At 45.2% G+C, this 26,914-nt stretch overlaps 4 protein-coding genes across 7 annotated transcripts; 1 reads left to right on the forward strand and 3 right to left on the reverse strand.

Moving 5' to 3' along the window:
- Positions 1–130: 130 nt before the first annotated feature.
- On the reverse strand, positions 131–16,580 carry mia2 (MIA SH3 domain ER export factor 2). Of its 4 annotated transcripts, XM_070842088.1 has the most exons (28): positions 16,358–16,580; positions 16,032–16,165; positions 15,796–15,882; positions 15,364–15,664; positions 10,657–10,956; positions 10,264–10,364; positions 7,304–7,435; positions 7,183–7,204; positions 6,973–7,061; positions 6,644–6,715; positions 6,264–6,374; positions 6,092–6,163; positions 5,892–5,996; positions 5,584–5,706; positions 5,230–5,406; positions 4,965–5,055; positions 4,783–4,850; positions 4,615–4,685; positions 4,427–4,528; positions 4,242–4,338; positions 4,095–4,162; positions 3,787–3,872; positions 3,530–3,643; positions 2,769–2,918; positions 2,134–2,289; positions 1,871–1,923; positions 1,595–1,772; positions 131–1,496 (listed from the first exon to the last, which is right to left on the reverse strand). In XM_070842088.1, exons 1-28 carry the CDS (start codon positions 16,479–16,481, stop codon positions 1,276–1,278), a joined length of 3,405 nt encoding a protein of 1,134 aa, XP_070698189.1. In that variant the 5' UTR covers positions 16,482–16,580; the 3' UTR covers positions 131–1,275. The 4 variants fall into 4 exon arrangements, with proteins under 4 accessions (XP_070698189.1, XP_070698187.1, XP_070698186.1 ...); XM_070842086.1 differs by lacking the exons at positions 15,364–15,664; positions 15,796–15,882; positions 16,032–16,165; positions 16,358–16,580 and adding an exon at positions 11,107–12,128; XM_070842085.1 differs by lacking the exons at positions 15,364–15,664; positions 15,796–15,882; positions 16,032–16,165; positions 16,358–16,580 and adding an exon at positions 11,089–12,128.
- On the reverse strand, positions 12,045–15,358 carry LOC139211560 (glutamic acid-rich protein-like; the record flags this gene model as incomplete). Its single annotated transcript, XM_070841803.1, has 3 exons — positions 12,045–12,052; positions 12,142–13,222; positions 13,259–15,358. Coding segments are annotated over 3 exons (3,189 nt in total), but the record flags the coding sequence as incomplete, so codon positions are not given.
- Positions 16,581–16,913: 333 nt separating the features above from the next.
- gemin2 (gem (nuclear organelle) associated protein 2) lies at positions 16,914–20,773 on the forward strand. The gene is made up of 10 exons (XM_070842549.1): positions 16,914–17,213; positions 17,529–17,613; positions 17,907–17,996; positions 18,335–18,394; positions 18,715–18,831; positions 19,076–19,120; positions 19,203–19,271; positions 19,369–19,479; positions 19,862–19,920; positions 20,175–20,773. Exons 1-10 carry the CDS (start codon positions 17,092–17,094, stop codon positions 20,212–20,214), a joined length of 798 nt encoding a protein of 265 aa, XP_070698650.1. The 5' UTR covers positions 16,914–17,091; the 3' UTR covers positions 20,215–20,773.
- A 287-nt stretch (positions 20,774–21,060) lies between these two features.
- pnn (pinin, desmosome associated protein) lies at positions 21,061–26,631 on the reverse strand. Its single transcript, XM_070842272.1, has 9 exons — positions 26,508–26,631; positions 25,960–26,037; positions 25,368–25,439; positions 25,114–25,189; positions 24,218–24,312; positions 23,959–24,034; positions 23,504–23,659; positions 23,054–23,192; positions 21,061–22,902 (listed from the first exon to the last, which is right to left on the reverse strand). Exons 1-9 carry the CDS (start codon positions 26,618–26,620, stop codon positions 21,641–21,643), a joined length of 2,067 nt encoding a protein of 688 aa, XP_070698373.1. The 5' UTR covers positions 26,621–26,631; the 3' UTR covers positions 21,061–21,640.
- Positions 26,632–26,914: the final 283 nt, after the last annotated feature.

Below are 26,914 nucleotides of genomic sequence, written 5' to 3' on the forward strand. Positions count from 1 at the left end.
CATGCTATATGCACGCTGACAAACCTGACTTCCAGCTACATCCCAGTGCTCTGTTCCTCCTGGTGGCCACTGAGGGTCCACATACAAGAAAAATACAGCGCTAATACAGTCGTGAAATATGGAGACAATCGACAATTTGACAGTCTTTATTAATCTATTAATAATCACTTTTTACAAAATTCACATGGGTGTCTGGCTTTGAAGAGAGCCTCTATTCCAGTCAGTCCATTGAATTCGCCTCTCTGTGACTGCCAGGGTGAGTCACAGTTTACTTCCATCAAACACAAGCAGCGACTATGAGCCACTTTTTTCAAGCCAAGGACATATACAAGTCACTGAAAAATGATCCGAAGCATTGCTTACTTGCTGCTCTTTGAAATAACAGCTTTGTGATGAAGGCAAACTCCTACAAATCCCACAGGGAAGCCAGTGACATTCGGTCATTCACTTTCATTTCAATCCTAAGATTCTAATTTTGCTGCCTCACTTGTCCTCTGAAGAATATTAGAAATCAAGATCGAGTCAGTTCTGTGACAGACAAAATAAGACCTGATGTAAGACGCGATTTAAGTGTAAAATCCAGGTCAACAACAACGAAGCAGTTGCTAAATGGCTACATTTTTTTAAATTATGGTGGCAATGGCAAATGTGCCGGTGTAACAAAATATATAGTAATAGGCCATAAAAGATGTATTTCTTCCCTGATTGTTCATGATCATTTAGAATTCTTGGTCTGTGTTGTTGGGAAGAAGTGATGCCAACATACCACACATACAGCATTTCTACGTGCACACGTTTCAACCTAAGTGGCATTAAAAACTTCTCTGACATTTTCAAGCAAACAGGCAACTGTTTGTAGTTCAGGTGGCAACTTTCCCACACGCACACATACAGATTAAGCTTCCGTATTCATGCCCGTGAAATTACACAACAGAGCCAGAGTGACTCCACAGCGACAGGAACTACTTCACAGGGACTGGAGCTGGACGATGAAAGGGCAGAGCGAGAGAGAACACAGAAAGAAAAAAGGCAAGTGACAGGGCAGCAGAGAGAGAGAGGAGAGGATGTGAATAGAGGAGAAAGACTGAGCAGAAGCAGACAGACGGCAACAGGCTGATGGTTTCCCCACTCTTCATCAAAAACACCCTCCTGGTGAGTAAGGAGATGTTAAAGAAAATATAAGGAAGGAAAACCTGCCCAACCGTCCATCTACCACCGAGTTCAATTTAACCAGAAACACGTCATCCCACAGCTCAAGGGGAAGTCCTGGGCAGGTCAAATGGCGTCTTCAGGCGAGGACGTGTGCTGCTCTGATGACTGGCTGTGCGGCGGGGAGGGGAGGGTCTGCCGAGGAGGGGGAGGGCCCATGGAGGGAGGTGGGAGGCCGTCGGGGAGAGGGGGCCGCATGGGGGGAGCGTGGTGAGGAGGAAGAAGGGGAGGCCCACCGGGAGGGAAATGAGGAGGGAACATCATCCCTGGGGGTGGGGGGGCCCACACTGGAAAGAGAGGAGGTGGAGCACGAGTGTTAGCTCTGATGGTACGTAGAGATCATGTGGTACTAAAAAAAGATGTGAAAATAGCTGTGACAGCTTACTAGGCATCATGGGGGGGGCCCCAGGTCCTCTGGGGGGGTAGAAATCAGGAGGTGGTGGTCCATAGGGAGCTCTACGGGGAAAGGGACCGTCCATGGGGCCCATTGGGGGTCCAGGAGGGGGTGCGCCCCCCATCCTTGGGTCGGCTTCAGGGGGAGTTCTTCGATCACCAGGAGCAGACTGGTGACACAGATACACAAAGGTAAATGTTACAGAGGCTGGACCACAGATCCAAACACACTGAATCACTGTCAAACACACACACGTGCATATCTGACCTCCCTGTGATCCGCTTCACCAGGCCCATGGCTGTTTTCTCTGTATGGGCCATCTGAAGACAGGAAATACATGAATGAGCAGTGGTAATAAACAATCATGAAGTAGATGGTTCATGTAGTTTACACAGGACGTCTACACAGTTTTCTCTCTGCTTTTCCACGTCAATGCGTGTTGAGTTTACATATCTAGTCCAAAGGAGTTTAAGATAGACGAGAACACAATGAAGGAACGACAAGCAGCTATTCAGGTCGCAGTGACTCACCTGCCATGTCTACAGGGTGAGGTGGTCCCAGGGGGACGCCCCTGGGATGGAGAGGGCCGGGTGGGAGGGAGCCCGGAGGAGGCAAAAGGCCCAGCGCTCCAGGAGGAGGTGGAGGTCTCCTGTACATTGGGCCTCCTGGTTCTGGGAACATGTAGCCTAAGAGAAAAACCCACAGCGAGAGAGAAAGCACACACCAAGATGTGTCAAGACTTATTAGTACGATATCAACCACACTGTTTCATACAACTCCTAGAAATTGTGTTTTTTTTTTTTTTTGGGTGGACCTTCCCTCTCAGGGTCATGTGATCCGGTAAATGATACGAACACTTTCATCACAGAGATTCATAGACAACTGGAGTCTCCAGTGTCACAGTTCAAAATGCATTGAACACAACACACATGCAATACCAACATGCAGTCAGCATGCACATGCACACTGCATGTCTCTGACTGCTGACTTGCCAAACACAGGTGCACCTAATAACCTTAGCAATGAACAATGGCTGCTTTCCAGCTTGGCTGTCCTGGGTCATGACTCATTTCTTTCTGTCTTTCTCTTTGTCTCTCTATCTCTCTCACTCACACACACACACACACACACACACACACACACACACACACACACACACACACACCTGGGGGTCCTAGGGGCCCGGGGGGTCCTGGTGGAGGTCCCCTGCGATCTCTCTCCCATGTGGGAGAGATTGAGCCACTGTCTGAATGAGGACCTCCGCTCCGCTCCATCTCCACTTGGCCACCTGGGGGCTCCACTGGACCACGAGCCACTGTGGAGGAGGAAAGGGCCAGATGGAGGGAGAGAGGAAGGAAAGCAGGGATATTTGAAGATGTTGAAGGGGGGAGAGAACGAGAAAGAGGGAGAGAAGGGAGGGAACAAGCAGACCCGATCGGCCAAGGACAAAAATATCAGACAAGAAGACCACATTGTGATTGCAAGAGAGACAAAGAGAGAGAGTGGAAGCTTTGTGTCAATCAGAATGAACTGAGAAGATTAAGCACCAATCAGATTGCATCCTATTTTTCCCATGGAGCCTCCAGAGTGCCAACAGCATGCCAGCATACACACCATGCTTCTACATTACAGCTGATCATGCTACAGCCGACTCATCATCGCCAACATGCTACAAGTGTTTATTGTAATGATACTGTGAGACTGATTCAGAAAATATGCTGCATGTAAAATAAGAAGCAAAACCTAGTGATAGAGAAAATGGCCCATAAATAATAACCAAGGACACTTGGCTATTATTGGTTGTACTTAAAAAAAACTCAACTGACAAACCACACTACGAGAAGATATTGGGAGAATCTCCTCAAAGTATATGAATACAAATTCAGAAAAATATTTATGCTTGCAGCTGTTGGTGCGTGCGCGTACCTCTAGGAGAGAGTCTAGCAGGTGGTCCGTCCATTAACGTGGGAGGAGACAGAAAAGCTCTGGTTTCAGATGCAGGTCGACCCAGAGGAGATGGACCATATGGGGACCTTTCAGCTGTGGGTGAGGGACAGTTTGGTGAGTGCAAAGTCAAATACATGTGTGGCCTACTGCTTCCAGGCTGGGATCTATTCATCTATTCATTTGAATATCATCTTAGCTCAATAATGTGCGCCTGGTTTGTGTGTGTGTGTGCCAACCTCTGAAAGGCAGCGGTCTGGCCAGGCTGTCCAAGGCATATGGATCTTTGTCGAGGGCGTCTAGTTTAAACTGTGTGTCTGTCAGCCTGTAAACAAACACACCCACAGTCAACATAAAGCAAACGTTTTCTGGACTAGACTCAGTAACATACACAATAAGTATGAAATGAGAAAAAAAACATTCAGAGTACAGTATATTTTTGTGAAATCCAAGAACATGAATATATGTTCTGAACAGGCAAGTTTTGAGTGCTCCTGAAGTCCACCTTAACCTCGTGTCTATCTAAATTCGGTTCTTGTGTGCTTACTTCTGTCTAAAGAGGGCGTTCTCTCTCCTGATGTCTGCAAGCTCTCGGTCTGCTGCTCGGGCTGCCAGCTGGAAAATCAAGCCGAGGTCAGTAACATGCCATGACACACGCACAAGGACACAGATATACACATGGAGTTTTACCAACCCAGTTATTGTGAGCCTTCTTCTCGTGCGCTGACATCTGAGTCTGGTAAGACTGTTTGGTTTTCTCCAGCTCTTCCTCCATCTCTTCTGCTCGTTGTCTGGACAAAAAGTGATGCACGGGTGAGACTCATGCTGGGTTTCTGCATAGTTCATACTCTTACTCTGATAGTCTGAGGGAGTGGCTACCTATAGTTGTTGAGTTCTTCCATGGCCAACGCGATGTTTTTGTCTGCTTTATTTAACTTCTCTTCTTTCTGCATGCGCTCCTTCTCCTCCACTGTCAGCAGCCTGCAAATGCACAGTCATCACCATCCTGTACCGCTCCTATAAGCTTGTATTTGCACTTCTGCGTACATTTATGTGTGTGTGCATACCTGTGCAGCTTGAGCTCATTCTCCTGGTACATTTCTGTCATAATGTGGAGTTTCTGTTGTAGTCTCTGGACCTGAACACACGAATAAGAGGAAATTAATCTAAAACCAAATAAAAGTGGAGCAACAATATAAAAAATATCACAGTAATACTTAGCTGCGGTCAGCTACCTGATCTGAGTAGTGGTCAGACTCTGACAGCAGAGATAATTTCTCATTCTCCAGCTCCTTAATGCTCGCTACAGGAAGAAACACGCAAATGCAACAAACATTACATCAGTGCTATGTCTAGTCTCTATACTGATAGAAGTGATTTAGAACTTCAAACCAACATCACTGTTCTGTTGACTCACCTTGCAGGTCTTCTTTAGCTCTGACTTCATCATCCAGTTTGGCGAATGCCCTGTCCTTGTCTTCTTCTACTGATTTGAGATCTGCATTCAGCTACATTAAAACACAATCACAACGCATCAGTAGGCATTCAATAAAATGTACAGCGATGTATCTGATTAAGTCTGGTTTGGAGTTTTACGAACATTTCTTTGAATACTACATTAAGCATTACATTACATCAAACGCGGCATCATTAATACCGTATGCTTGTGTCCATTTTAGTACCTTAGCAGCATAGATAAGCTTCTGGACTTTCTGGAGATGGCCTTGTGTGTCTCCTCTTCCATTCTCCTCTCCTCTTGCTGTCCCGTTGGACGTCTCCCTCTCTCCTCCTTCCTCACCATTCTCTTCCTCCAGGTCTGAATCCCACGCTTTCATCCTCAGCAGCCGATCTGTCAACGACTGGAGGCACACAAACACGTGGTATCAAACTCATTTCTAACAGCACAATCCTTTGAACACAGTTGATCTTTTACATTAGTTTGCAGTCTTCTTCTGTGGTTTTAATTGGAAAATGCAAGGGATACTATACAGTAAGTAGCTACAGGGTACGATAATTAATGCTATAACCAACCATACCGTTATACGCTCATCCTTGTTGGTCACATCCTGCAGCATCCCGCTGTAGGCGACCTCACACCTGCTCATCTCTGCCTCCAGCTCACTCACTCTTTCTGCCCATCCCTCCACCTGCTGCCTCAACTGAAGAGAGACAGAGGCAGAGCGACTAAATGATGGAGCAAGGAACAAGGGGCAATGGGTGGGGGATGGACTGAAGGGAACAAACTAGTTCAACAGTACTTTTAAAACTGTCATTTCAACCATGAAAAAGCAAAATCACGTCTTGCTACCATGCACAGTAACTGCAGGTGTGTACAGCATCCTACCTGAGCGTTGCTGTCCTGCAGCAGTGTGTTCTCCTCTCCAGCTGTTTCCAGGTTCCTTTGTAGTCGGTCGCTGTTCATATTGTACACTTTGAGAGTGGTTTGTGCCTAGAGACAAGCAGACAGTGATAATGTCATATGAAACAGACAGATGGAAAAAAGATGAAGCAACAGAGAAGAATGTGAAAGTACAAAGAATGTACCTGCTCTTCCTGTGACTGGAGGTCCTTGCTTTCTTCTTCAGTTGTTTTTATGCTCTCTTCAAGCATTGCTATCTGGAACGATAACCAAAGAATAATCCGCACCATCAATATCACACTACTGCAGTGGATTTTCATGCCTATTTGAATGTGTCAAAAGTCTGTGTGCTCCTACTCTGCGTTCTTGCTCTATCCTATGCTCTCTCTGTCGGTCCAGTTGATCCTTCAGTTGTTCAAGATCCCGCTCCAGCTCATTTTTGCCATGTCCCAACTGTCTGGCTGTGAGCTGGAGGAGCAAGTGAACAAGATCTATTAAGAGAGTTCTTTCATGTGAGAGCAAAACAGTGAATGAGTGTGAGCAAGGAGTTAGCAACTAGCTGGTGACCATAGTGGAGCATTTAGCAGTTAAAGAGTAAGACATTTCCCACAAGAATTAGTAAAAATAAAAAGGTAGGTAAAAGAGAGTGAATGTTGGACTATTGGAATGAATGATAATGTTGCTCGATAACTATTGGATGAGTAAATAACTTCTTAGCAAATAACAGTTTGCTTTACCTCTAGATGTTCTGTCTTTTGAGTTTGAGCCAAGACACCACTGTCCCTCAGTGAGCTCTCCAGGTCGTCATACTATAAAAGACACGTAGTGAGGAAATACATCGGAGTAGGGTTAGGGTTAGGGCATGATAACCAAAACAAATATGCATTTCATCAGGACTGCTTTGTAATGAGGGTGTCTGCTTCTTGATCAAACCTCTTGTATAAAAGAAGATATAAGATGTTTTTCACACCATGGAAATAAAAACACATTATATGAATTTGGCCTAAGCTGAAAACAACCAGTGTTGTCTAACCAGCAATCAGTTATCATTTCCACCAGTACCAACCTCTTGTTGACATTTGCTGAGAGTCTCAAGGACTTTACATTTCTCATCCAGCAGCTGTGCAACCTGCTCTGCCAACCAGCGCTCTTTACCTGAAAACAGGGAATACGAACCTTAGAAAGAATTTGAAATTATTTTTCATTTATTTCTGACTTATCTCTGCTTAATGAGTTAATGTACAGTGATATTAAGGAATAAGTAGTAAGGACTTACTCCGATACATTCTGCTTTTGACCTGTGAAGAAATAAGAGGGAAACAATGATGAAATTAATTAGTTGATAAGTGGGCCAGGTTGCGAAAGAAATATATATATGTATATGGCTTTGTACTCACAGAGCTGTAACATCTACAGGTGAACAACAGCACTGTCATCAGCCCCACCAGGCTGGAGACGATGACTGGTTCCCATGGCACCCCGTACAGGTCCGGCCCGGGTCTGATGTCATCAGGCAGTGATGATACAACCTGAACAAAGAGGAGAGAGCTGTATATTTTAGGGGCTGTCTTTCATGAACATCTCTGAAAAGAGATGTGCGATCCTTGTCAGTCTGGGAAAAATATTTGGCTCACTCACTTTAACAGATTACACACAAAGCAATACTGATTGTGGACATTCGTAGCTCATGAGAAGTGTACTGGTCCTAATCAAGGACTCAGTCTGTGATCAGTGATCCACAAAACAGCTGGTGCCTCAATAAGAAGGCTTATGCTTCTTACACCTCTAAAATGAACCAAACACAAATAATTTCATCCTGGAGAAATTGCAATGTTGGCAAGAAATATGTGTTGGTTAGTATTACAAGTATTTAGTCTTAGCTACTCAGCCTGAACAGTTTTCTCCACAGCTGTTAAAGAAATTAAATGATAGGACAGAGCTACGAAGACAAGCACCTTCCATATTTAAGCTTAAAGATTAAAACCAGAAGGAAAACACCTGATCAGGTACACCAGCGTCACTATGAATTAGCTAGCTAATTCTGACTAGCTAACTATGAATAATAACAAACACGTCTGAAAAAGCAACATAAAATGTCAATGTGGCCTTGACAGCTGGCCAACAGCACTGGCACGACACACACGTAGTCAAATCTAAGCTGTGCCAAATTACATTATTTACTCGGCGACAATACTGAGCTGTTTTCGACTGTTGACAGTCCGTTAAGTTGTATCAGCCGTGACGGCTAGTTGGGAAATGCTAACGAAACCTGCCACATAACGCAACGTACATCCTTCACTTTCTCCACGGCGACACTGTAGTAAGCCTCTGCCGTCGCCTGAAAGTCGACCGCTTTGCTGGACAACTGGTCGCTTGTCGTATGTTCCGCCATTTCCGAATTATCTCATTTGGCTGTTATTTCAGGGATATCTTTCATTTAAGATAAACATTTGGAGCAGGGGCTGAAACCATCAAGCGGGCTAGCGGCAGTCACATCCTATTCACAACACCGACGCTCAAGAGTGGACTACGTCACGTTGCACGTCGTATGGGGGGGGAATGTTGGTATCTCTTTAAAAAAACACCCATCGTAAAAACTCAAATAGACCGTTATTGTTTAGAAAAACGATAGTAGAACATGTGTAATATATGATGATAATTAATAAAAACATATATATTGATTTGCGCACCAAAGGCTCGTGTAATTATAATCACACCCCTACCGGTCAAATGGTTCACTCGCAACGTCACCAATTGTGAAATGCCACACTGGCACATCGGAGCACTTAACGAGTGACACCAACAGAAACAGGTGCCACTGAAATGAACGGCGTACCCCCAAGTCTTTCTTTGATCATCGCTCTAATAAATAATAGAGTTGATTCAAACTCAACAAACAAGTGTATTTAAACACCAAAGCCATCTTCGTCCAGTAGCATACCGTCATGTGTCACATGTATTGAGTTATGGCCGCTTGCTAATAAGGCGGTTTAAGTAGGACACAGGTGAAGACTTGACTCAGTCTCACTTATAACCTCACCAGATGTTTCAAAACGTACTCACCGAACTGGCCTCACTTTCGTCCATGTGAAACTAGAGAATTAGCAGCCCTCTGTCAAAATCCTTTGACAGTTTGCCTGTAGTGCAGGCGGATTGCCAGCTGGTTGGCTGTGTGTAATAGAGCCACCAGCACCACAAGGAATGTGAGTGATGTTGGAGGAGCCAAACAAGCTGGACAGCTGAGAGGCAGGCAGGGCTCAATGCCAGAGGGAGAGTCAGATGTACATGCTACAAGTTCAGAGTCTTAAAGCGCCACACTCCACAGCATGCAGAGACATGAAGAACATGTCTGCATGGACGGCTGGAAGTGTGTCAGAGGATCCTAAAGATGTCCTGCACAAAATGATCAAACCTTACCATGATTACCTGACAAAACATGTCAAAACTGGGTCAGGTAAAACAACGTACCTTAAGTCACCCTATCTACTAAACAGTGGTGTGAGGGGAAAAACACTGAAAGGACATAATTCATTTTCAAAACTAGTGGTTTTGTTTTTAACATTTGAACCCTTCACCTAGGAAATGTGATTTTTTTTGTTCAAGATCCCATTTTATGCAAAATACACTTTTAAATGTTTTTTCAACATAAATATGAGGCTGTCAAATTATGAGAAAGGACCGTCCACTCCCTTGTTTGTAAAAACGCTCTGTTTCGATTTGCCTCCCCCTATGATGTCATGAGGGGATCTGTTGATCATGTGACCTCCTTTAGCGCCTCAGCAGGCAGACTATCCCCTTATACAGGACACCTCCTGAATCCACCTCACTGTCTGCTACTGTTTCTGCACTGAAATTCTTGTGTCTCTGGTTCCCGGTAACACTGCTAACAGTATCAAAGAAAAACACACCAGCAAGTAAGTAAGTAATCTAAATAAGGAAGATGTTAAAGTCAAGATTGTTCTGTTCTTCTAAAACGAAGCATTTGACAGAGGCTGAAAACAGCTGCAGCAGCCATGTCTGTATGAGGAAAAATAATGTGTTTGTTGAACATTAAACCATGACCACTGTCAAAGTAGGACCACCAAACGCTGGTAGGAACTTTTAAATGAGCATAATATGGGGCCTTTAAATTATTTAAGAATAGTGCTTAGATAATATAGTTTTGTTTTTTTTTAATTTAAACCATTATTCTATAGCATTACATCTATCTCTGTACGTTTCATTAATAGTTTCAGAAGAGAACCTGAAGGATGATGCACAATGAAGCAAAGCAAAATGTATCATGCAAAATAGTTGGATGTCACGTTTTAGATAATGTAGAGATGATTTAACCACAATTTTTGCCGATGGCTCTTACCTGCACAGTAAGCCATGCGAGCAGCTCCTTCACCGCGTGAACATGGGTGGTTGAGTCTTCAGCCATTTGATAAGCAAAGTCCAGGATGTGCTTCATCACCCCTGGAGTTAGGAGTCACAAACATAACAGAATTGAAAAAGTAAGCTTTCGCCCCTTTGTCACAGTGATGTTGGTAATACAACATTATTAGAATCCAACACAAAGCTTCTATATTTGTTAAATGTAAATAAATGCAAATTATGTCCTGGCTTTGCCTTTATGTTCCAGTTTGTGAGGTTGTATGTCGCAGGAATGAGGATGCAATAGGCCGAGTAGCACTCCTCATATGCTATCGCTATGCTTGTAATCATCTTTTAATCCGTCTTGATTAAGGGATACTTGAGTCATCCATACCTTCCTGTGACTGTGCTGATCCAGGTTGAATATTTGGATGTGACTCGGGGGATGTTCTCTCTTCGTCACTTTTTTCCCCCTCCTCTCCTCCTTTCTCGCCCTCAGCTACCCCCTCTCTTCCTGTGCCTCCACTCCTCCGTTGTCCATCTTTCTCCTTTTCTGCCCCCACCCACTCATCTCTTTGAGACTTGTCATCTGGGCCCACAGAGGAATCTCCCATCTTACTTGACTCTTCCTCACTGGCCATTTCCTTATCTTTGTTGTGAGCTGAACAGGATTCTCCGACACAGCTGGCCTCAGCTGTATTTAACAGGGAGACACATGCACTCGGATTGAGATAATTGCAAACCCATACTGAAATTAAAATGTCCAATTAGCTTAAAGTATCACTGATATCAGCCATGATCTTTGGGGCTGCATAGACAAAAATACCTTGATGGTTTGAGTTACTGGTGTCTGATTTTCCCACGCTGAAAGCCTCTCTCACTCTTGCCAGCAGCATTTCTAGCTTCTGAAGTGCAACGAGCGTTCTCATCCTTCCTGTGTCCTCCTGTGGTGCATCTGTGAGCCTCGTGCTGGGAGCGGCCAGTGTCTCCCTGTGATAATGTAGAAGTCTTTCTACATCCAGCAATATAGACTCATCGCTGTCAGGGTCATCAGGCACGCTTTGGGAGCTTCCCAACATGTAATCCAAGAACTGCAGCTTGTGGCGCCCAAAGAGCTCCATCAGAAGAGTCGTCTCATCCGCGCTCACGTGGTCGAGGAGGTTCCTGTAGTCTTTGGAGAGGGATCTTGTTTGGATGGGGCTGCCTGCGTCTGGGGACAGAGAGCTGGGGTGGGATGGGGTCTGGATTAATGGAGGAGAAGGCGGCTGCTGTTGTGGCACGGTGACAGGAGGGTCTGCGTGCAAATGTTGAATGTAAACCTGATCTGAATCAGTGGCTGAATCCAGTTGTGGTTCAGAAGTCTGGGAGGATTGTGCGTCAGATTTCTCACCCGTATCAGAGAGCAAACTTGGGGGAGATTCTGTGGGGTCCTCAGTGTCTGTGGCAGGTGTTTGGCTGAAAAAAAAGGTGTTTTTGAAAATGCCAAATGCTCCTCTGCTCTCTGCCGTCTCTTTACTGTGACCAGCAGTCAGAGGTGGAGACGCTAGATGTTGTGACACATGGGGGACAGATTGTTCGGATATCACATCCTCGCTGGACGAAACCAGAACTCCCTCGGCCCTGAATTCACCACCAGCTGTATTAGGATGTTTTATGTTCATCTCATCGAGCCACACATTCATCCCTCTCTCCTCCTTGTCGGGGTCCTCGGTGGAAATCCCATGGCTGCTGGTTTCACTGTCTCGGGGCTCAGTTTTATCTCCTTGATGGAGCATGTTCTCATCAGGAGGCTCAGTAACAGAATACAGGTGATCGTCTGTGGCATCAGCTGCCTGGCTGAGTACAGTAGGATTAGGAAGGTTGCTCTGGCCGCTCTCACCTGGATTCAGCACATCCTTGTCTGTGTTTTCAACTTTCAATGTCGGATTATCTCCCGCAGCATTAAGATCAGAAATAGCAGTATCGTTGCTACTGCCGTCTTCATCCCGCTCTTCTTCCATCACACCATCATTTCTCGTGTCTTCCTTCTCTTCCTCCTCCTGCATGCTACCTTCATCTCTCTCCACGCCCTCAAATGCTGACGCCTGACTCACCCCTGTCCCGTCAGCGTCTGGACTTCGCTGTCCTGCCTCTTCAACTACTGAGCTCAATCTATTTGCGAAATCCTGCCCACCTCTGTCCCTCACAGATTCGTCCTCACTAATATCTGAAGGGCACTTCGGGCTCCCCTCTTCTTCTTTGTCCCACCTCTCACCCTCCACGTTCTCCTTAGCCTCCTCCTCTTCCAACTCATCCTTCACCTCTCCCACCTCCTCCTGCTTTTCCTCCTCTTCCTCTCTCTCCTCCTTCTCCATCTGCGTCTTTTCAGTCTTTGTGGATGATTCAGATTCATGGCTTTCTGCCTCAGTGCTCTCCTTCTCTACCTCAAAATGAGATAGCTGCACTTGTTCTTCTTCGCCCTCTTTCTTTCCTTTTTTGTTTACTCCTTCCACCTCCTTCTCCTCCTCTTCTTCCTCCTCCTGCTTTTCTTCCTTTAACTCTTGTATCTGTTGCTGCCTCTCCTCTTGCTTGCCCTCTTCTCTTATCTCCTCTACCTCCTCCTGTTTCTCCTCCTTCTTTAGCTCTTCTATCTCCTCCTGCATCTTCCCCTCCTTTAACTCCTCCACCTCCTCCTGTTTCCCCTCTTCCTTTATCTCCACCTTCTGCTGCTTCCCCTCTTCCTTTGGAACCTCTTCCTCCTCCTGTTTCTTCTTTTCCTTTAACTCCCCCACCTCCTGCTGGTAGTCCTGTCCTCCTATCTCCTCTACCTCCTCCTGCTTCCCCTCTTCATTTATCTCCTTCAGCTCCACCTCTTCCTTTAACTCCTCTCGCTCATTCTTCTCCTTTATGTCCTCCATCTCAACCTCACTCTCTCCTCCATGTAACTCCTTCTTCTCCCCCTGCCTTTCATCTTCCTTTACCTCCTCCACCTCATGTTGCATCTCCACCTCCTTTACCTCCTCCATCTCATCCTTTTTCTCCTCTTTTAACACCCTGTTCTTTTCATCTTCCTTTAACTCCTCCACCTCCTCTTGCCTCTCCTCCTTCTCCTTTTTCTCCTCTGTCTCCTCCTTTTGCTCTTCCTCCTTTAAATCCCCCACCGTCTCCTGCTCCGTCACTTCCCCCTGCATCTCCTCTTCCTTTATCTCCTCTGCCTCATCCTGCTTCGCCTCCTCCACTTCCTGCTGCTTTCCTAGTGCCGTTATACCCTCCGCCTCCTTTAACTCCTCCTGTTTCATCTCTTTCTTTGACTCCTCCACATCCTCTGTTTCATAGCCAGGAGCTGAATTAAGACCACGTTCATTCAAAAAGTCTTCCTCAAACCCTGTTGTCTCCCTTTGAACTGGCTGGGCGTTGTTTTCGCTATCTCGCCCTGTTTCTTGAGCAGTTTCCCTCAGACCATGAGCGCCGCCTTCACTCTGTGTGTCCTCCTGTCGCATATGTGGAGGTGCAGAGTCCTGATCTACATCATCTTCTATCTGTGTTGTGCTCTCACTGGTGGAAAACCTTCCTCTGTCCTCCTCTGAGGCATTTTCAGAAGTAACGTCAGCACTTGTATTAGCAGAATGGGACAATCCAAACTCCTGAGAGCTGCCCTCACCAGGGTGCCCCTCTCCCTCCTGTCCTATGTCATCCTGGTGCTTCTCTGCGTCAGTGTGAGCAACACTGGTGTCTGCACTGTGAGCAGGTGAAGTCTGAGCTGTGGACGTCTCTCTATGGACTACATCTCTCTCTGCATTACTCCCTCCGCCCTCACGGTGGTGACCATTCACACCAAGTCTAAGAGACGTATCGGTGGATCCGTCTGTGTTATCGATCTGATCTGGGATTTCAGCCCTTCTCACAGCCTCTGTTCCATCCTCCTCAAGCTTGCCTACAGAGTTTGAATCTGAATCCACAGAACTGAGGTCAGATTGTGTCACAAAACTCAGATCGGTGTCACTTGTGGTTTTAGTCTCTTGTTCTCCTGGCTCTCTGTTGCCATCCTCTTCTTTCTTTTCTGTTGATGTGTGTGTCTCATCATCTTTACCCTCCATTTCTGCAGATTTTTCCCCATCTACTATGTTTTTCTCCTTGTCGTTAATGTCTACAACATTATTTTCCTCTCCTTCCTCACTGCCTGTTTGGAAAAACCTGTAGAGCGCTGATGACGTTCCGCCTGCATCCTGGGACTTTTTCTCTCTAGAACTATCTTTTTGATCAGCCTCGGATGCTGCATCTTCAGGTAAGACGTTATCCTTGCTGCTGTCTGAGGGGCTCACATCGTTAGTATTACTCTCAGCCCTGACAGGAACGGTCTCTATCTCTGGTGGGGCATTTTGGTCTTCTTGAGTTTCTTCCACCTTTGACTCATTGGTGCTGTCCGTCCTTTCCTCCTCTGTCAGTGTGGGCTGTGATTGACTGGTATCTACATTCCCTGAGCCTGTTGGTGTCCCTGGGGTTTCATCCTCCTCTGTGTCCTCAAAACCACTTCCCATAATCTCATCAACCTCCTTGTCTTTCCTGAAGCCTAAAATGCCCCCAATGCCCTTATCAAACCAGGAGCTAGATACTGGCTGTTCTCCCCCCTCCTGGATTGCTCCCTCTGCCTCTCTTTCAGTTGTTGTCTCTTGCTCCTGATTGGTCTGGCCAAACCCCAGCCTGCTGGACAGTCCGTTTTGTAGCCAATCTAATGTCCCCATGTCTTCGTGTAACTGGCTGCCTTCTAAGTCCAGAGACATCCTCCTACTCCTGAATTTCTCTGCTGATTGTTGTTCCTCCTCATTATCTCTATTTTTATCTTGCTCTTTTTCTGCTTTCTCTCCTCCAAATCCAAGCCACCCAGTCATGGTTGAAGCCAAAGAATCAGAAGTTTCTCCGTCTATCTCTCTACTTTTCTCAGCATCATCAGGTTTTCCTTCTCCTCCCAGCCCCAGCCAACCCGTCACTGAAGAAGTGAAAGAAGATTCGTCCTGCGTCTCTTTTCTCTCTCCTTCAGCCACATTGCCAGGATCTTCCTCTTTAGCCAGACCTAACCATCCTGTCACCGAAGAACCCAGCCAGGGAGGGGAAGCAGACCCACCTTGTTCTTTAGGGGCGACAGGAGCCTCCTGAGCTTCCTCATGAGTCCTGGCAGCAGCATCACCGGCATTTTTGCTTTCATCCTCCTCTTCGTCCAATGCACCGTCAGCTTCCTGTGCTGTGGATAAAGTGGAGACGTCTTCAGGCGTTAAGCGACTCCCTCTGTCTGTTTCCTCTGTATATGGGGCGGTTTGGGCGGTTTCTGTCTCCTGGTGTGGGATTTTCTCATCATCGCCATCAGTATCCAAATGACTGGAGTCAATGGGATAACCAAACTCATCCATACAAAAGAAATCCGATTTCTGAATGAAGAGAGGAAATGAGGGTGCTTCAGCAATAAGGCATTTATATTGTGCACCGCCACCACCACAACACTTCATTCTCTGTTCATAGACTCTAATCAGAAAAGCCACTGAAACCAGAACCTGTTTACCTGCGTTGCCACTATTTTCTCCATAGTTGCATAAACCTGCTCCTCTTGCACCGCATCCTTTGGGAAATAACCAAAATGCTTGTCAATCTGAAAGAAAAAGGAAAAGAATCAGGGGTCCGTGAGGCCACTGCAGCATTAAAGAGGAACTGAAGAAAACGTTTCCTCTTTATTTCCTGTCAGTGTCAACTGAGAGAGAGACAGACAGACAGGGAAAGAGGTGGAGATGTCAGACTCACACTGCCGGCCCAGAGGTTTTCCCTCTTTCCAGTCAGTTTGTGGTAAACAAAGATGGTGTCTCCTCGTCTGAAGCTCAGGAAACGGCAGTCCTTACCATGGTGGTCCCTGATGGCCTGCACTCTGCTCAGCAGGCCTACAGACACACACACACACACACACACACACACACACACGAAGATTCAATTGAATTAGAAAATGCATGGATGGATTAAATGCATAACTTTAGAAACATATCATCATAAAGAAAACGTAGAGCACTGAAAACACCTATTGTACACGGTGTTACATTACAGATTATAATTACATTAGTAGCTTGAGGACTTACTTTCACACTCAGAATCTCCACAGATCTTGTAGTCAGCCAACAATCCCAGATTTAGATGAGGTAAGATCACAAAAAGGATGCCTGTACCCCACAGGATGGCTGTGTAAGTCTGTGAAACAGCCATTCTTGTTGTTTCAACGGGAGAGTATCAAGATAAAGTCCATTATGGGGAAAATGACTGTGGGGGGCTGTGCTGGCGAGTGGACGTTGCCTCTAAGCTGCTGCTGTCATGAACACTCAATGGTGAGTGAAAGAGCTGAGATAAGATATAAGGCTAGCATGAGGATAATCATTAACATCCCACAGCTGCAATGCAAAACATTATCTGGTGACGGGTCAAAGGTTTTCATTTTATTTGGGACTTTAATACTGTTGCGGCATTTTCACAGTGAAATAAATAAACAAGCAAACATGGCGACATATTTATGTTTTAAAACGTGGACATTTTGTGGACTTTAGCCTTTAGCTAAAAAGTTGTCAAAGCGAGCGGCGTTCGTCACTATGGCAACCAGCGCCGCGCATAAAGACGACGTCATCACTCCGTGTTTACAACCAAGATGGCTGCCTAGTCTGCGAGTAGTTTCACCACATGTGATAAATTCTTTGTTTTGGTAGCCATAGGGGGTTTTTTTTGGCTGTTGTTGTTGTAAGTCGGAGCTTCATTTGAACTCGGCACAACTTTACCGTGTAGGTTTTTCGTAGACATTAGCTCTCAGGCGCACAGTAGGTACAAAATGAAGTCGGACGTGGAGGATTTGATGCCGAGGATGCTGCCCGTTGAATTTGGAGCCAGTACAGAAGACGTGGACCTGAAGGGACCGCCGAGAAACCCCCGGGAATATCTCCGACAAGTCCAGTAAGTTCGCCTCAAACAGCTCTTTTATTCCGTTTGGACAGGGGAGAATTAGTGCGACTGTACTGGGGAGTGCTGTGCACTGCACTGATGCTGTAAGTGTGGTGCATAGCGGTGGTCGGAGAGGTCTTTTCACTGTGACAGCCAGCAGTATAATGCATGGTGCCATCTAAACTTATGCTTCCATCTCCACTCTTTGCCATCTGCACCCTACTCACAAAAATACGCAATGACAAAGTACTTCCTCAAGCACTTAACTGCTTCAGGTGAGCCAGTTGTTCATGTGTTGGAAGATCTGAGCCGTTTGCTTTTCACCAGGTTGGAGGCGTCACTGTGTCCAGAGGTGGTTGTTGCTCAGATTGACCCCAAGAAACTGAAGAAGAAACAAACAGTGAATGCCTCTGTGAGTAACTGTGCTCTGTGAGGCATGTCAGCAAATAGAAAAGCAGCAGATACTGCACTGTTCAAGTAACTGAATGGGATTAATGTCTGTTTTTTCTGTATTTGTACATATTGATAAATAATGTATTAATAATTTGAATGTATTCTAAAATAAAGTTGAACTACTTTGTGTATAAATAAATCAAAATCCAGTCACTATTTTCTTAGCGGTCAGGCTGCCTACATAAAGTATTAAGTGAGTAAAATGAATTCTCTTCCCTCAGTCGCCTGAGAACTGTGTCTTGTGTGTTTCAGGTGGAAGGCTGCCATGCTGCTCCAGCAGGTCTCTGCCCCAGTCTCAGCTGGCAGCAGCAGCAAGTCGGTCACTTCTCAGATGTCAGACAGGTGAAACAAAAACACAAAATGGCAACTTTCAAAGCTTTTTAAGAAAACTTTAACTTCCATGAAATCTCAAAAATTGCATCATATGTAGATCACAGAACTTAAAGCAATGTTTGAAAATGTGAAAAAACTGAATTATTCAATTTAAATGTAATTCTCAGCTGGAATACCAGAAAGGTGAAATCCACGTGACAGGATAATTAAAGAAATGCTACTTATTTTATTATTATTTAATGAAAAAGGCAGAGTTGCATTCTGTAAAGACATGCAAACTCTCGAAGTATGTCGACTACATAATCTGTTTTCACAATCCACCTGTGGGTTCTGCATTTTGCTTTCAGAGCATCACAAAGAACAGGAGACACTGGAGCGGCCAGACTCTGGACGACAACGTGCTGATGGTGAGGAGGGGGCATGGTCGCACAGTTCATTCACTAGATCGGCATCACTGTGGAGGTTTCACCTCAGGGACACGTGTGTCTGAGTTTGAGCAGAATGTAGATATACACAGGCAAGAGGTGAGAGGAATAAGAGATTTTGCATTTGTTATAAGTGTGTGTGTGTGTGTGTGTGTGTGTGTGTGTGTGTGTGTGTGTGTGTGTGTGTGTGTGTGTGTGTGTGTGTGTGTGTGTGTGTGTGTGTGTGTGTGTGTGTGTGTGTGTGTGTGTGTGTGTGTGTGTGTGTGTGTGTGTGTGTGTGTGTGTGTGTGTGTGTGTTACAGCCAAAGCTAACCGATGAAGATGGCTGGAAGAGATTTTGTTTAGGAGAGACGGTCTATCAGGGCACTTCGTCCTGCCACACAGATGCTGAACCAGAACCAGCGCTGGACTACAGCAAGGTTATATGAATGTGTTTGTGTGAAGAAGAGATTCATTCATTGAACTATTATTATTTAACGTTTACTAACTAAAGAGTGTCCCTGGAATATCGTCAAGTTTTAACTGATTTTAATTCTCAAAATTCAGTAGGTTTGAAGAAAACTTGTCAGGGAGTAAAAATGCCAGACTGTATTCTACAACTCATTCACAACAGTGTAAAATCTAAACTGACCACAAAAGTAATCGTCGTGTGTCTGCGCTCAGGTGGGCTTCCCTCCCTTCCAAAGCATCGTCAGCAGACTGAACCAGGTACGGTACCTCCTCATTCAGACACTGAGCTGTAAACCAGTTCCAGTCTGATCAGTCGGTTTTCTCCCTCCTCTCTCTGCAGTCCACCGTGCTGATGCTGTTGGAAACTCTGATCAGTTGGTTTGAGGAGCACGACTTTTCTCCGCAGTTGGTGAGTTTAGTTTTAGTCTCGGCTCATCACAAGTCCAATGCTATAATCACATTGTTCTGTTGTGGGTGGAAAACTCTGGATCGTTCGTTTGTTATAGGGCCGCTGGCTGTATGCTCTGTTGGCCTGCCTGGAGAAGCCTCTGCTGCCCGAAGCCCACTCGTCCATCAGACAGCTGGCCAGGAGATGTGCTCAGCTCCGCAGCACACTGGTAGGATGCAGTTGGTGCCACTGTCCTTTGGCCTGTGCTGCCTCTACTGCTGCCGTCCTCTGTGTAGTGCTACATTCTCTTTTCTATCCTGTGGCTTGAAGTGGAAATCTACAAGTTTCTATCTTTGGTACTAACACCTCGCTGCTCGGGTGTTGGCAGTGGACTTCACACTAGTGTATCCTCTCACACGAACTTTCAGCTGCTATCTGGAAATGTATTTTTCCCAGAGACAGTGAATTGATATCTTCATACATTAGTGTTATCAATTTTTCTTCCTATAAACTACTACTATTCACACGTGCCAATTTCTGTCAGAATGTGGCTGTTGTTGTGATATTAGACCTGACACTATCTGTCCGTCTGACCTGATGTGATTCCACAGGAAAGTCTGGAGGATGACAAACTTCCTGCCCTCAACCTGCTCATCTGTCTTGTTGCCAGGTACCAAATTGATTATTCATTTTTTTCCTCCTTTCTTTTGTATAAGAGCCGTCTGTGTGGTTGGTCCTATTAAAGTAAAGAAAGTGAGAGCTTTCAAGTGTTTGTGGACCTGACCACCAAGGTCTAGTGTATTTTAGAGTGATGATACCAACATATTAAATTGTATTGTGAAGTTGAATAATGTATGTGTATACAGGGTCAAATTGAACCTGTATGTATGCAAATATGCTCACTTCCCTTTGTCTCTCATGCAGATACTTTGAGCAGAATGACCTGGCAGACCAGCCGGAGTGAACTCAGGGTTGGACTAACGGATATCAAGACATTGAGGAAGATGCTGTAAGCCCTCTTTACTGATGCAGCATTCAGACAGCAGGCTCTACCTGCAAGCAGCAAGAAACTTCTGAAAAGTTAAAGCAGAGAATCTTTACCAACCATGTAAAATCAGTGCAGAGGACTCTTTATCCCCAAGGACGCAACTGTGCAAACAACCATGCGCGCTGTTGTGGTTCTGAGCATCCTGATCAAACCAAAGGGACTGGATCATGAACTTGCAACCTGGTCTATTTAAAATAACCTCTGCCAAACAGCTGGACAAGTCAGAGCAGTACGATGGGACAGTAACAACGGGGGTAATCCACAGTGAAAAAACTAATTTCCTCGATTAAATCCAGAAATTTGTGAGAAACTAACCTCCGTGTTTTTCCTCACAAATGTATGAATTTGAGTTTTTGTGGAAATGTGGCTTTCATCTCAATCAGCTTTGTGTCAGAATATTACCACCATTGCAATGATCCTAATATGCTGTTGTAGATTTAATACATTTGCAAAATGAGACCATCCATGTTATTGTATTTGGACATTGAAGTATACAGATTGTATATTACAAAAAGGATTTTCAGCTATGTTGAGAATTGTTTAAACTTTTGTTCCAGTTCCTGTGAGTGAAGATTTGCTGCTCTTGTTTTACAGCATTGTAGCTGGTAGTGGTCAGACAAAAGATGTTTGAAAATGAGACTGACTTCTTGGTATTTTATAGACCAAAACATTCATGGAAAATAGTCATCCAGTTGGTTGAGTGTAATGAAAATAACCAGTTGCTATTGCAGCATGACTGAAAAAACCCCACACCACACACAGTTCCACTAACACCTCACCTTTAATTTGAAGCAGTTTATCAGTTCGTACAAAAAAAAAAAAATAATTCAAAAACCAGCATTTGAGCAAATCACATGTACCCACGCAATGAAGATACAAGGGCCTTAACATTGATCAAATAGTGGAAGTAAATGATTTAACAGCGTTGTCACAACTTCAAAAACACAACCACTGTACGTGAATGGTTACGCTACCATAACCATCGATACCCCAGCCAATAGAATTGTGATGAAAAATTGTAAACAAACATTCAACACCATCTTTTCGTCACAGTGCCACAAAGACTTTTAAAACCTCAGGCTAAAGATGAAGCATTTTAAAAGGATTTTAGATGACAGCACTAAAATGAAGTTGCCCTGCTAGATGCACCACTGTGACTCCACTTCACATTTCTGTGGCAAAGTAATGTGAAAATGTTGGAGGAAAGTTATTACCAGTCATCCATGTTTCCTATTCAGTGTTAACATAGAAATGTCTTCACTGAGAAAAGATCCTGTTAAAACTTCAATAGGCCTTAATGTGGTGCTTTAAAACTTAGCTTGTGTGTCATTAAGTAAAGAGATTAGCGTCTCTTGTCCTTCCTGTCTCTATCTTTATGCTCCCTATCGCTCCGGGACGACCTGCCCCTCCCTTCCTCGCTCCTCCTCTTCCTCCTCTCCTTCGATCCCTTCGAGTCCCTCCCTCCACCGCTACTCCCTCCTCTCTTGCGGTGACTCCTCTCTTCTCCCTTCTTCCTGCCCCTATCAGACGGCCTCCTCTTGCGCTTACCGCCGTCTCGGCTGCGACTTCGGCTGCTGCTGTTTGACGAAGAGGATGAGGAGGACGATGACGACGAGGAGGAACGGCTGGATCCGGACGAAGAGGAGGAGCTTCCGCTGGAGGAGGAGCCAGAGGAGGAAGAGGAGGAGCTGTGGCTGTGACCCTTCCTCGACTCCTTTTCCTTCTTCCGCCCTCTCCCGCCGTTCTCTTCCTCCTTAATGGGTGCAGGTGTAATGCTGGGGGCCTCCTGGGAACCAGGCTGGTTTTGGGGTTCTTCGGCCCCCGTTTTCTCTTCCACAGCCTGGTTCTCGGCTGCTGAGTCCTGGGCCACGGGGCCGGGGATGACGACATCCTGCCCAGGCACTGAGGAGGCTGTTTGAAACCCAGTGATCCTCTCCGGGCCCACAGCCCCAGAGGCCTTCACCGCCGGCTCACCTGCGGCGTGGCTGGGCTGGGGCACGTGACTAGCGCTTGGTGCTTCTTGGCTGTTTACGGTTGGCGCCGGGGACTCTGTGTCTTGGGTCTTTTCTTTTTGGAGGTCTGTGGGTCCCTGTTTACTGACTGTTACTGCCTCCTCTTCCTTATTCCTGTCCTCCTGTTCTGACCCACCCTCTGCCTCCATCTCCTCTGACCCTGGACTTGCCTCCTTCTCCCCTTTCTCCTCTCTGCCTTTGTCCCCCTCCTCTCCTTCCTTCTTCCTCTCACTACCCTCCTCACTCAACTCCATCCCCTCCACCTCCTCTTCTTCCTCCACCTTCTTCAACACTTCCTTCTCCCCTTGCTCCCTCTCCTCCACCTTGTCCTTCTCTGTCACCTTCCTAGCCCCCTCCCTTTTCCTCTCCTCCTCCTCCTCCTCATCTTCCTCCTCCTCCTCTTCCTCCATCTCAGCATCTCCCTTGTTACCTGTCACCTTGACTACCTGACCTGCTGGCTTACCCTCCGCCGAATGGTCCATCCCTGTTGCTGCCGTGTTGCCATCCTGGTCGCGGTTTGGCTGTCGCCGGGGGCGGGACTCCATCTTGTTGAGGTGTTCGGCGAAAGCCTCACACCTCTCCAGAAACACAGCTGTCCAGAACAAAGAAGCAGAGATCCACGCGTTACAGAGCGCTGAACACATGCAAACCGGTTTCCTCTGTGTGACTGAAAGCGTCCGGTCAAGGCCCACAGAAGCAAAAGTACAAGAAACCACTTCTCTTCCAGCACCAACCCTACTCACCATTGAGTTTCTTCGTGGAGTCATCGAGGAGTTTCTGTGTGGCGGAGCACATTTTTCCAGGCAAGTAGAAGATATGAGGCTTAGTCTTGGTTCGAATGTATTTCACCAAACGATTATTATGGCTGGTCCACTCCTCTTGCTGTCAACGAAGGAGAGAGACTGTTAAATAAGTACAAACTCTGTCTCATTTGTTTTGCATTTAGTTGCTCTGGGGCTGCTTTGCTTTGGAGGGAAACATGGATTCAATCAAGTATCAGGAAATCCAGGACAAAACGTCATGCCGTCTGCGATGAAGCTGAAACTTGGGCGTCATTGGACCTTTAAACCATTTATACCCAGATGGAACAATCTGTCGATGGCACTAATAAACACTCAAATATACCTCTCCAACCCTTTTACTTTTGGTTTTCAATGTCTCGCGTTCTTATTGGCACCGAAACATTTTCTTACCAGCTGAGCTAATTCCACTTTCTGTTCCAGTAGTCTCAGCTCAGTCTGTTTGGCTCTCCTCTCTTCAAACAGCTCCCTCTTTTCATTCTCCACCTTCTTTCTCTCGGTCTCAGCCTGTACCTCGAGCTTCTGCTCGATCTCTGAGCGTCTCTTTTGCTGTGGGGGACAAAGGCAGAGGGTGGATAGAGACACGGTTTAGAGGAGAAAATTAAAGAGGAACATTAAACACAGCTGCAGTGCACAAGCATCAAGTTATTATCCAACTTATTTTTTTAAATGCTGTCCGTCAGCAGTTTTGTGGATGCTTTTATCATTTGAATGGAGTCCGCAAAATTCCGGTAATATACAATTATTAAATTACAAGGTGTGAGTGAATAAACGAAGCGTTTTCGTAACAGGTAAAACTTGTTTGCTCAACAGCTGGAGCCCAACTAAAGCTGGATAGATGTCCTCACCTTTTCTGTAGAGACATTGGACTCCTGTTTGAATTTTTGCAGGGTCCCCATCAGCAGGCCGAACATACGCCGATTCCTGAACAAGAAAACACAAAGCCACCATTACACACAACTGCGATTTTAAGCTGTACAGTGATTAATATCCACCCTAAGCTTCAGATTTTTTTTTTTCTTCCATTCCCCATTTTCTCTCAGTTTGCAGGAGCAGTTTAACGCATTTGTCCACAAAAATCAAGGCTTGCATCTCCTGTTGGCCTACCTCTGCTTGCCCCTCTCATCCATGGTTTGGTCTTGAATGAGGTCTCGGCGTGTTCTCTCCTTGGAGGTAGCTACTACAGACGACTGCAACGCCGGCTGAGGGAAGAAGAAGAAAACCAATCTGTTGTGTTTTTCGCCATCTTTTAGAACAATGACTGTCTTAGCTTTTCCCAATATTTGACATTTACACGACAGCCGATTATATGAATGTATTTTTACAATACTATCTGAGGCATTTGATCCGTTTTTGGTCTACCCCTATAAAAACTGATTACCCAAAATCTATATCGATGCCAGATAGAAAAAAAGTCTAATTGTAAAATCCATATGACAAGACAGAGATTCAATAACTGCAATTTTCTTTGCCAATTCAGATTTCCAATTTTTTTAAATTCCGACTTTCTGATCAGCATACACAAACTTTTTGATTGCTGTTCTTTAATGCTAAATTCAATTGTATGTTCATTATTCACTATTTAATACCTTTCCAATTCCCCCAACACTGCACCAGGTTACAGCACCTTTACTGACTCAGTCAAAACAAAGAAGTGATCCAGGTTACTGGACAGAGTGGACATATATAGTGATTGTTCTCCCACAGTTTATTTTGTCCTTGTAGGTATTACATTCAAATTTAGAGAATACAGCTGAGCCGAAACATTTTAGATTTTCACAAATAGAAAGCATAACACTACTGATGTACTTCATACCGCAGGACAAGGTGCTCCGATTAATCGACAATGTAGAAGCAAAGTGACATGTCCAACAACAGAAAACAGCGTTTTCTGTGACCCAAAGCTTTAACTAATCCAGTAATGTCAAAAATTCACCATCTGATCAACCCCCCCCAGGCTGCACGTACGAACAGCTCCAGAGAGATAAACTCTTTATTCTCACCTTTTTGACATCGTCATCATCCTCGGCGTCGCTGTCGTGACGCGTGTCTCTCCTGGCCCTCTGGTCCCCTGCCAGCCTGTAGACGCACACACAAAAAGATATTACGCCCATAAGCACTAATTTCATCTGCCCTTTGGAAGCATTTGTTTCGATCTACATGACTGTTTTAACACCATGAAACTGTAGAGCTTCTGTTACTTTAGCAGTCAGATTAAAATGCATATATATATATATAAATACAAATTAAGTCTCACCTGAGCAGGGCTCCTTCAATGTCCCTCTGCTTGGCAGGGGGGGCACCGGTTCCAATGTCTGAGAGACTACGCCTGGGAAAGGACAGAGATGGTGGTTAGAGAAAAGAGAAAACAATCAACAGTAAAAGCACTTTGAATGTGTTATTGTCAGTTTATTGGGTACACGTAGCTACATTTTATGGACCCGAACACAGTCCTGCAATAATACTACCACCATGAAGGTTTTATTTTTTCCATTTTAAAAACTGTTGTGGAGGAGTGATGATTCAATTTCATGATTGCTCTGGAAGTTATAAATTGCGGTGCAGATGAATAGAATAGCGTTACATTGACAGGTTTCCTCTTTATGGCCTTCGCTCCCTCATATAGACTCATGATTAACCAGCTGGTGGGCTCTTCAGCGGACAAAATGAAGAAAACCTGCCTGATTTTGAATAAATGTAACGGGGTATGTAGTTATACAGCTCATCTATGCATGGGGAAAACTCAGCAGTATGCATCCTGATCAAGTTTTACACGGAGCACCTGAGTCCATCAACCTTTTAACGAACATCTAAGTTTCAGTGTTCAACCATCTAGACCACATATTTACCTGAGCAGGTTGATTCCTCTGCCTCTACCTCCACCGAGGCCTGCCAAGGGGCCGCCGAGCCGACGGACCTGACCCGGTCTGTAAACACAGCGAGACAAGAGCGATATTAAAGCAAACATTTAATTGACTCACTTGAAAGTTGTTACTTTCTCGGTAAAAATATCATTACTTTGCTCGAAGCAGAGCCGCTTGTGGAACATTGGAACCATGACGTTAGCGTAAATCTGTGAAGGAGGACGCCTACAGGGGCCTACCAATAATTAGCCTACTACGTTTGATACTTTATCCGGAGGTTGAGAGAATTTATTAATTCTGGTCATAGTTATTAATTTTGTGCGGCCAATTTCCCTGCTTACACATGGCTACGGTGAGTTTGCGTAGACTCAGCTAGCATAACCACAGCCTACGGAGGTGGTAATGTTTGCTAACTAGCTAACCGACTCATGCTACCACGCACCGCTAGTCGTGCACATGCTAGCAAGTTGATTAGCATGTCACTTCAAATACACCAAAAGCTAAATAACCAGTCTTATTATTATAATTTTTACCTTGATTCATTAGGATCACGCCCCGTTAATTTACGGATATTATCGTCCACATTTTTCAAGCCTTCCTTAGCTTTTTCCAGCTGGTCTTGCAAGCTCCGCACCACCACCGCCATCTTGCCTCCGGTTAGCGCGAATCACGTGTTCTTCTTCTTCTTCTACTTTCGGTTGCGCTTTTCTTCTTCTTCGGGTTCACCGACAGCTGAAATGCGAAAATGTGGCGCCTTACTGCCGCCTGCTGTTCAGTTATTAACTTATAGTAATTTACTCATTAATTAGAAAGTAAATATTAAGCTTCACACCCACATGAAAACAGTGGCTTGTTTGTTTCAGAATATGTCCTAAAAAATAATCAAAGCTGAACAAAGCATCTATCATCTAATAGTCATAAACACAGTAAATGCTTTGAT

Source organism: Pempheris klunzingeri, chromosome 13 (assembly GCF_042242105.1).
Source record: "Pempheris klunzingeri isolate RE-2024b chromosome 13, fPemKlu1.hap1, whole genome shotgun sequence".
Taxonomy (NCBI): domain Eukaryota; kingdom Metazoa; phylum Chordata; class Actinopteri; order Acropomatiformes; family Pempheridae; genus Pempheris; species Pempheris klunzingeri.

Coding starts and splice junctions, on each gene's coding strand:
- mia2 (XM_070842085.1), bottom strand. CDS start 12,037: ATGCTCCATCAAGGAGATAAAACTGAGCCCCGAGACAGTGAAACCAGC. Junction 7,205..7,303: donor CCTGTAGATGTTACAGCTCT/GTGAGTACAAAG, acceptor ATTTCTTCACAG/GTCAAAAGCAGAATGTATCG. Junction 6,375..6,643: donor AAAAGACAGAACATCTAGAG/GTAAAGCAAACT, acceptor TTGCTCCTCCAG/CTCACAGCCAGACAGTTGGG.
- gemin2 (XM_070842549.1), top strand. CDS start 17,092: ATGAAGTCGGACGTGGAGGATTTGATGCCGAGGATGCTGCCCGTTGAA. Junction 18,395..18,714: donor TGGACGACAACGTGCTGATG/GTGAGGAGGGGG, acceptor TGTGTGTTACAG/CCAAAGCTAACCGATGAAGA. Junction 19,921..20,174: donor CTCATCTGTCTTGTTGCCAG/GTACCAAATTGA, acceptor TCTCTCATGCAG/ATACTTTGAGCAGAATGACC.
- pnn (XM_070842272.1), bottom strand. CDS start 26,620: ATGGCGGTGGTGGTGCGGAGCTTGCAAGACCAGCTGGAAAAAGCTAAG. Junction 26,038..26,507: donor CGTGATCCTAATGAATCAAG/GTAAAAATTATA, acceptor CTGTGTTTACAG/ACCGGGTCAGGTCCGTCGGC. Junction 24,313..25,113: donor ATGATGACGATGTCAAAAAG/GTGAGAATAAAG, acceptor TTCTTCCCTCAG/CCGGCGTTGCAGTCGTCTGT.